The sequence below is a fragment of the Halyomorpha halys genome, unplaced genomic scaffold, assembly GCF_000696795.3.
Source record: "Halyomorpha halys isolate HHAL.00 unplaced genomic scaffold, Hhal_1.1 Scaffold2268.1, whole genome shotgun sequence".
Classification (NCBI taxonomy): Eukaryota; Metazoa; Arthropoda; class Insecta; order Hemiptera; family Pentatomidae; genus Halyomorpha; species Halyomorpha halys.
In genome coordinates, this window is record NW_027106646.1 from 72,590 (window position 1) to 82,315 (window position 9,726).

The following is a 9,726-nucleotide window of genomic DNA, read 5'->3' on the forward strand; positions in this document are numbered from 1 at the left end:
TTCATAAGTTATGGTTGGACAAGGCCTGTATACAACTCTAATCCTAACTCCCCATGTAAATAAACCTCAATAATGTCTGTAAGGAGCATCACAGGGATAATAAAGCAGTATCTTTCTAGCAAGCGTGCGGTTTAATTCTGTTCGCTCTTTTCCTTCTTCTTCAAGCCTTTCAGTCCAAGTGCTTGTAAGTTATATACATATATGCTTAGTTATAGATATTATTTATTTAGATATTACTAGATCCTTATTTTTATCGTATTCTTTTATCATCTTGTTTTATTCTCATTATTATATTAATTCACTAATTGTAAATTTGCAGCATTATTATTCAAAGTCCATTCAGTCATCTTTTTTATTTTTTTTTTTAATTACTATTTTATTTTTGTTTTTACTTTATTTACACTTTAGTATTTCTTAATTGAATTATTAGTTTTATAACTAGAGATCGATCCATATTTTACTAATCTAGCTTATAAATTGTAGCAGTCTCCACAACGCTCTTATTGTCAAAATTGTAATTAATAAATTTGTACGTGTTATTTTGGCACCAACCGATAGATGTCATCTGGTTGGACTATATTTGATTTAATTTTCTAAATGAAAAAAAAAAAAAAAAGGACTGATATTATTTAGCTCACTTGGGCTCCATGGCAACCAACATTATGAATTATGAATGATGTTTGAAAGGAATATTTCTATTCTTTAAAAATATGAAGAAGATATTCTTCTACTTTATTTTTTGTATCGTATTATCCTATATTGTCAAAATATTTCCAATTGTTTTGTATCTCTTTTAGCCTCGATGTGCCGTAAAGTGAAGTGGAATATCGACAAATAAATAGTTGCTAACTATTTTTGTTCATATACATGTATATATAGTTGACCGTAAAAATTTATATTTAAGAAGATGGTCAGGGGTGCGGTCAAAAGAGAAACAAAAGTAGTTTACAACTATTTATTTTCCGACGTTTCGCCCCACTTTGCAGGGCTTCATCAGGGCTAAAAAGTTGTATCTTTAAAAAAGTAAAAGTTTTTGTATCTTTTTAGCCCTGATGAAGCCCTGCAAAGTGGGGCGAAACGTCGGAAAATAAATAGTTGTAAACTATTTTTGTTTCTTTTGTATCTTTTTAGCCCTGATGAAGCCCTACAAAGTGGGGCGAAACGTCGGAAAATAAATAGTTGTAAACTATTTTTGTTTCTCTTTTGACCGCAACCCTGACCATCTTCTTGTGTATATATATATGTTTGTTCATTTTTATCGCACTTTTTCATATTTTAAAAAAAAATAAGGGCAACCATTAATATATATAATATTTCTATTCTTACTTCTTTAGAATCTTTGGACCCTTTGCTGTCACAGAAAACGAACTACCCATTGTTACTTTTCCCATTTTCTATTCAATATATTTTCTCAACATAGCCATTTTCGTATTGACAGGTTGTTAACGTACGAGTCTTGCCTTCACACACTACTTTACTGTAATTAGACATTCTATAAATTTCACTATTTTAATTAATATTCCTATAATATATTTTTTATAATTGGAAACATTAAATCTTCTCTAACGTAGTCGTTCTAGATGCCATCCCTTTCTTACTTTTCTTTTCGATTTTTCCTTACTGTTTATTTTAACAAAGGAGAACCTTCTGAATTTATAATCAAAAGCAGTTCTTTACTTTTCTTTGTACATAATGACTAGTAGGAACTTTCTCATTATAATTTACATTGTCTGCGTTCTTATAATTGGGCAACTAATAATTGTGTATTTTATTGTATCATACCTCATTTTCCAGTTCCTGCGACGTATTTTATAAATTATTGTGCGTTCATATAAGCTTTCATTTCGTTGAAGGTAAATAAATTATCCAACAAATTGGAAGGATAGTTGTAATGATGGTAAATAAATCAACCTTTCCAAAAAAAGTTTTGAAAGACCTTTTGGGAATCATCTACTAACATTTTTGGCTACAAAGATAAAAAATTCATAGTTTAATTTTAGAGTATTAAAATGATTATTATATCGCTCATATATTTACCAACAAATAAGAGAATTCTTAACGAACTTACAAAAATAGGTATTTTAAATAAAACGAATCAATCAGAATTATCTCAATTTTTTAACAATTTACTTTCCATTTATTTGTCCAAGAGCCAAGAGTCAAATTGATTGCACTTTTTATCTCATTTACGGTATATTTAAGTACGCTTTCTTGTGCTTTAAGCTGGTCATTTCTCTAAGATAGTTTTGAGTATGAAACACACTAACTATTCCATTATCATAAATTTTAAAAAATTATTGATTTAACATCAAACATTTCTTTCTAAGTGACGAGCTTTGTTGACAATTTAGAAGAATAATATATCATAGATTTTAAAGAAAACAAGAAATGAGTATTTTCGGTTGAAATATGTTGATGGGTAATGTATAATCAATATTAAAACTATGAAATAGGAGATTAATTAATTTATTTTGCACATTGCTGCATTTATACCAATTGTTGTAAGATCTTTTTATTTTAAAAATATTTTAATAAAAAATCTGACATTTATAAGATCATGACAAAGCGCACTTCACCTACTTGTTAAAAGGGAACCGCTTTTAGGACTACTAAATTCTTTAACAAGTTCAGCAAATTTGAAGTGTTATCGAAGCACTTTATCACTGAACTGAGTGAGCCGAGCACGAAACTTTCCACCGTCACAAAGACCTTTGATAAAAATTGACTAAGCAAAACCTCTAGGGTCGGTAGAAATAGAAATTACTTAGGTTATTCTACTTTTGGAAGTGTATTTTATTAGAATAAAATTAATTCGTTTTATCTTAACGGTTTTAACTTAACCCATTTAAAATACTTAGTTTCATATTCTGAATAACATATTTTACTCCTAAAGAGTAAAATATGTGAGCTTGAATGCAATAATTCTCATGGCGCGATGGTAATCTTCCTTTTATTATTACACACGGTCAATCATCGATCTTCCAATAAAATAATCTTAATTGGACCAGTATTGGCAATGCTTTGTACTCGGAACCCATGCGTATTTTGTAAATATTAACCCAAGCACGTCGAAAAGGTATTGGAATTCTCGATTTATCCATTTAAAAGAATGTTTTTTTTTTTATTTTTGTTTATTTATTTACTGACTTTTACAACTCTATTTACATAAAAATACATCTATTAAACTTGATGTAAGATCGTAATGGTATGAAACAGGCTTGTAGAGAAACTACAGGATTGGTAGCATTCTAATAACATTTCTATATTAGAAGATTTCGAAGTCATCTTCAGGCGCATCGGAGGATTGTCAGAAATGGAAGAGGAAGCAAGGTTAGCTAGGATTCGGGTGGTTAGGTAATTTTATAATGGAAGGTTTGATGAAAGAAAGTTGTGATTAAAATTAAACATTATTTTCGCATAAAACAGTTTTATCGATTAGTTGTAGCTGGTGAAGGCTTTGAATGGTATTTCAATTCTTAATAAAATAAAAAAAAAATTACTAAGAAGATGGGTTAGTATTTCTAGCCATTTCTACCATCTAATTTTCTATTATGTGTCCGTCTGATAATGTTTTTTGAATTTTTTTTCTAGAAATTATGCTTCACTTTGTCCTTTTAAATGGAGGTGATTGTAAAAGAGAAAGGCCAGAGCGAAGTAGAGGCGGGCTTTCTATCTTTTACATGTTATTTTACTTTCGAAAGCAGACATACTGTGTCCTGCGGAAGGGAAACGACTACTAATTTCAAGTTTATAGACATTATCGTTTTTGAAATACCCTCTTCGGTACGTGAGTGAGATGTTAGACAAGTAAAGCGTGCTTTAGTAATAGAGACATGTATGCAGAAAGAAAATACGTTTGAACAACATGTATTTCTTGACTACAATTAAGTACCGCTTGAATACAATAATTCTTATGACACCACTATGACTGAAGTTGTTTGAAGTGGGATGGCGTGGCCTATATTGTAGATGACCAATAGTTTAAACGCATTCGGACTTGACTTTAAAAAAAGAAATTAATTCTTATACCTATGTAAAAATTAGTTTTTCAATTTCGATAAATCAATCTAAATATATCAAAAATATTCCACGTCCTGGATATTCTGATTTATATAGATTAATGTTTGTTCTTTTTTATTTTCAGCTTATTCATTCCTCATTCTCGTAGTTTTCTCGTGATGCATAAATTGTTAATAACTCAGTTTGATTCAACTGTTAGCTCTAGTTAAGCCTTATGATAGAAATTAATCTAGTTTTAAGAACTACTGCTGTTCGAGTAATCGCCGTAGATAACGAATGTTGACTCCCATTCTTCGTTTAGTTCTTTTTCGAAGAGTTCCTAATTTCTTAAAACTTTGTAAGATTGGAAACGTCTTGACACATATTTTTATTGAAATAATTCCACCTTAGATGAAAGTAACACATAAAATTAATGAATTGATAAAATATATTTTTTATAAAACATGGTAATGTAATGCTTGATAAAGCTAATTGTCTTCAACTCTGATGAAAAAAATAAGAGTTATGAAGTAATCAATAAGACCTTCGTTCTACTAATCACTGATCGTAAATCGATTTATTCCATTAAACTGATTAATTGGTAACGATAACGAAGATAAGAGGAAGCATGCAATGCTCGATATATAAATAAAATGTTCGGTAGCTGCACCTTATCTACCTACAAAACAATCATAAACTATTTCCTAAAAACGATTATAATTTTATTTTTAAATATTTTTGTATTTTGAACATCTGTATAAAATTAAATGGCACGATTCAATGTCTTGATTATTTAAAATATTCGCTTCCTCTACTAAAAGAATCGGGTTCAAATCCTTATTATTTCCTTGCCGTAAAATCAGTGAATATTTTAAAAATGTCTCCATAACATAATGAATAACATATCTTAGGTTGAATATATTTGTATTTATTACTGTATTTAATTATTTATTTATATCTAAATGCATTATACAATTTAAAAATAAATAAGTTAGATCAGAAAACCATAATGTAAGACAAATAAATACCGCTATTTAAAGCAATCAACAAACAGTTATTTGTTGTTACATCATTTTATTTTGATACATTTATACTTAAGTTTTGGAAGGGTATGGTTATATATATGTACTGTATTTAAAAAATATATCAACCCTTATATATGCTTCCTTTTCATATAGCATGAATCTTTACTAAATGATGCCCTATTAAGTTCAACATGGGAGGAGAGAAATGTCACTCGGCATTCTATCGACCACCTTTGACAGGTTTCCTGCACTCCTCATTAAATATTATTATTCTTAATATACAAATATTAACGGTTGATGAAGGATTATATTTATTTATTTTTTAAAAATTAAATGTCATTTCTTTAAATTGTTTCATTATGTTTTTTTTTTGTTTTAAATAACATTTGGAATTCAAAGTAATTATATTAGTTAAATTGGATTTTTTTTAATATTTGTAAATTCTAATTCACTTTTTAAATAAATAACTATGCCAATTTTATTTGTTTGTCAATTAACTTTTAAATTAATTAAAATCAATTGTAACTCACCTTGTTTTCAGTATCCACATATTAGTAGCAATATAAAATCAGCTTGAAAATGGCCAAAAAAGGACCGGAACACTATTTATAAAAACCAAAAACCTTCTATCAAAATAAAAAATTTTAAAACGTTTTTATCAATAAATTAAATTTGATATTATAAATATTCTGTGATTTCTAAATCTAGTTTGATTAATGTTCTAAATGTAATGGCAAGTTAGAATTAAAAAAAAAATGTTTAGACCTAACTGAAGATTGTATTACAATAAAATATAATAATAGTTATGGCAACAAATGGCATCCAGGATTCAAAAACTATATTATTTCTGTAACTATTATTCCAATTAAAATATTTTAGGAATGAGTTTTTTTTTTCTTTTTATAAAAACGATAGCTGACATTAAACGATTTTTAAAATTGCAGTAAATAGTTGTCAAAATGGCTTATTAAGGTGGACAAGTTTAATTTTTAAAAAAATAGTAAGATGAGAAAACACAAAAAGCTAACAAAGTATGATCCCTTATAAAAAATTGCTAATGGTTTATAACTTATTTTAGGTTACAAAAATAAATACTTAATTTCATTATAAAACAGTGAGAAATGGTTCTAATTAATAAATAAAAAGCCATAGTATGAAGTAAACTTTTTTTATTGATTGGTTGATAGAAAATGGTTCATTTGAAAAAAACTTTGAGATGGTGCCGATTCTTGATTTATTAGTTGAACAGCGTTACAGATGACTTCTTTGTGAATAAAAATATTGGGTGAAGATGGAGCCATCTTGTAGCAACCATACTCCATTACAAATAGTTCGGCGGTTTCCTTTGTGTAGGCATAACATTTATCTGCATTTATGCAATGGTCAAATCAATGCTGAATCGAATAGTTTTCTAAACTTTTAATAAATCTCAACTTACTCCATAAATCTTTCGAGAACTTTTGTTAGAGACCCATCAACACTTTCTGAACCACTACATGACTCTTGAGGGCCTCGGTTATCAGCCATTGTGACAAGAGCAGCGATTCCAAACTTATTGTGTTAGCGCTGGAACAATTGATTGTTAGAACTATTTTCTTAATTATGTTTCTTGATATGTGTGGATCTTATTAAAATCTTAGAGTATTATTTTTTTTTTACATCATAACGGTATTATGAGGCTAAAAATACGAGATTAAATCATTACTTGTTATTTTTTTCAGTGGCTTTCAGAGGTTTGCCTATTTAAGTGATTGACTCTATTACAATAGACCATCTGGTGACAATGAACTGCACATTAATAATAACCGAAAACAATTAAACGTTGAACTCCATTCTTTCAGAATCAAGGACAATAGAAGCTCTCAAAAGAAATAAAAATTTTTGGATGGACTAATTCTCACAAAAAATAGGGCTAGAATTAACTTTTTTCGTTGTTGGTGTATTTTTGGCATACTTAAAGTATTAAAAAAACCTAAGTCTGCAAAACGCGTATTTTTGGACGATATCTTGAAATTTTTAACAAAATCATAAATCAATTTTCAGAAAATTTCATGCTGAAAAAGATAGTGTTATTGATTTTAAATAAGGATAAAAAATGAAATATTGGCCAAAAAATTTAAAAGCCTAAAATGTTCGCTCTTTTATCAGTCAATGCTCAATATCATTGCTATCGTCCGTACGACCTATTAGCAAACACTTTTTTTTAAACCACTAACATAATCTTTTATAGGATGAAATTTTTTGAAAATTGATACCACACAAAATTTTTTTTAATGATTTTTAAAAAATAAATTCTAGATGGTGACCAAAAAATGGCATTCAAAGGTGTTAATTTGCATATTGTAATCTCCTATAATTCTGATCTCAACTAGAAATGAGAACTTTAAAAAATCAAATTATGTAGCACTAAAAATGCAGTTTCGAGCACTGTGCGGCAATAGTTTCTCTTATCAATACAGTGAATAAACTGGTCTTTGTCCGTAGTTAAACCTATTCAAAAGCAAAACTCCAATTATTGGCAACACTAATACAATTTTTTTTTTTAATATAAAAAAAAACGCGCGTTCTTAAGATAAAAAGTCTTAATATATTCAAACCAAGAAATAAGTAAACAATTCTTGTCAACAAGGAAGGTCAGTGACTGTTTTGATTAATCAGCTGTTCGGACGACAACAAGCCCGCTCAAGGTTCTCTGGGTTAAACATAGAGTTATTCAGGTATTATCTTCCCGTTGTGATAATGGTTTACATTTGGTTCTATTATTTTAAGATTTAGTTAAGCCCGAACAGTCTTAAATATGACGATTCCTAAGACATTACGAGACAAACCAAAGGTTGTAAACTATCATTAAGTGTTTGATTATACTATTTCTTATATACATATAATTCATTTTAAGTAATATTTCATTCTTCTGCTTTAATAATAACATTATTTCTTAAAACCTTGTTTATAAAAACAACTTTAAAAAAACAAACTATTATGCTGATTTAATGTAAATAAATGGATTGGGGCAATAAAATGATAAACCACTATATTTAAACTGATCAATTTTTTTTTTGTAAAATGTACTTTTGTCTATCTATAGATCTCTCCATTATGTTTTTTCTATCTAACACCATGATTACAACTTGTTTTCTTATGATATTATGGAATATTAACTATATTAAACATTAAATAAGAATCTGAATGTTTCGAAATTGGTCTACTGAATAATTTTCTTTGTATGACTAGTGATATTTTTGCTTTGAACTCTTCATATGATCTCTTTTAAACTAATTAGAAAGGATAAGTCAATGTCTATTGCTTTTTAAAAAAAAAAAAATCAGATAGCAACTGAATATTGAATTAACAATCCAGAATATGACTACAAAATTGAAAATTTGAGCATGCTATTGTATTTTGATTGATTAATTTTTTAGCTGATTAATGTAGAATTATCCTTCAGTCCAAGAACGTTTTATATTGTTAAAGTTAAGTTTTGTATTTTTGATAAACATATTCTGTTTAGCGCCACATTGATCGAGTTCCATCAGACGATTATGATGAATGGGATTCAAGATATATGCTTCGAACTGACCAGGATGATTTTGGTGAACGTTATAATGATATGTAAGTCATAATTTTATTTTTCATATTCAAAAATAGTTGTGATGAGTATATAATACCTATCACAACTATGGTCCAAAAAAACTTAAGAAATTGAATTGGCACGGTGCAGGAGAAAGCGAGTCTTATTTTATTTTTATTTTTTGTTAATATTTGACCACTCCATGCCATCTAAAGGTGTTAAAAAATGTGGCTCAGATCATTTTTCTCTTGTTCCCTTCATTTCCATTAATTGAGATAAAATTTAACTGATAAGATAAAATTAAACAGGATTTGAGATATTTTGTAACCATGCATTTCATTTATATCATTGAAATATGTAAGTATTATTGGAAAGACAGTAAGTATTGTCTCTTGGTCTCATAACTCAAAAATTCAACTGTTTGATTTTTATATTTTAAAAATAATAATAAAAAAAAATCAATGCATAATTCAAGAGACATTTCATCTCGATCATTGTTTTGTAGGATATCTATAGATATTTTTTTTCTTGATTCTAAGAATTCTTTCCATATGTATTTTGAAACATAAACTATAATCTTTTTTGAAATGCTATAAGGTTTTCTTTTAGAGCTACGACTATCACAGCTTAAGCAAAAATATTATATTATTAGTATTAAAATAGCTTAGAAATTGTAGTTTATGTTTGCTGTTTTTATTATATCTGCCATGAAGGACATTAATTATGTATTACATTTTATAGGTGGGGGCAAAAAGGGTGGTTCAAGCCCTCATGTGTTCCAATCACCATCATTCTGCTCCTTATCGTTCTTGTTGTTATTTTACCATTACTTGATGCTGCTGAAAAACATCATAGATCAGCTGTTCAAGATCTTTTCAGAAATAGGTGTCTTCAAAATTGCAGGTATTAATAAAACTACATTGTGGTATTTTGTGTGTGTGTGTGTGTGTGTTAATTTATTATTATGGAATAATACAGTAATCTTCTTAAACTTATTATGTTTGTTTTTATTTTTTCCAGTCTCTCAATAGTAGAAACTATACCTGATGGAATGTCTTACAGAAATGGTAGCACTCCATTCAGGTCCACATATGATGTTTGGAAAGAGATGATAGAAGAAGCAAATGAGTCAAT

At 28.2% G+C, this 9,726-nt stretch overlaps 1 protein-coding gene across 1 annotated transcript in view; it reads left to right on the plus strand.

The window, feature by feature from the left end:
• Positions 1-9,726, plus strand: part of LOC106691345 (5'-3' exonuclease PLD3) — a gene marked incomplete at its 3' end in the record, with an annotated part of 52,091 nt that overhangs the window by 33,761 nt on the left and 8,604 nt on the right. The window contains 3 exon segments of the mRNA XM_067045005.1: positions 8,533-8,633; positions 9,334-9,495; positions 9,613-9,726. Coding sequence (XP_066901106.1) covers positions 8,533-8,633; positions 9,334-9,495; positions 9,613-9,726 — 377 coding nt within the window.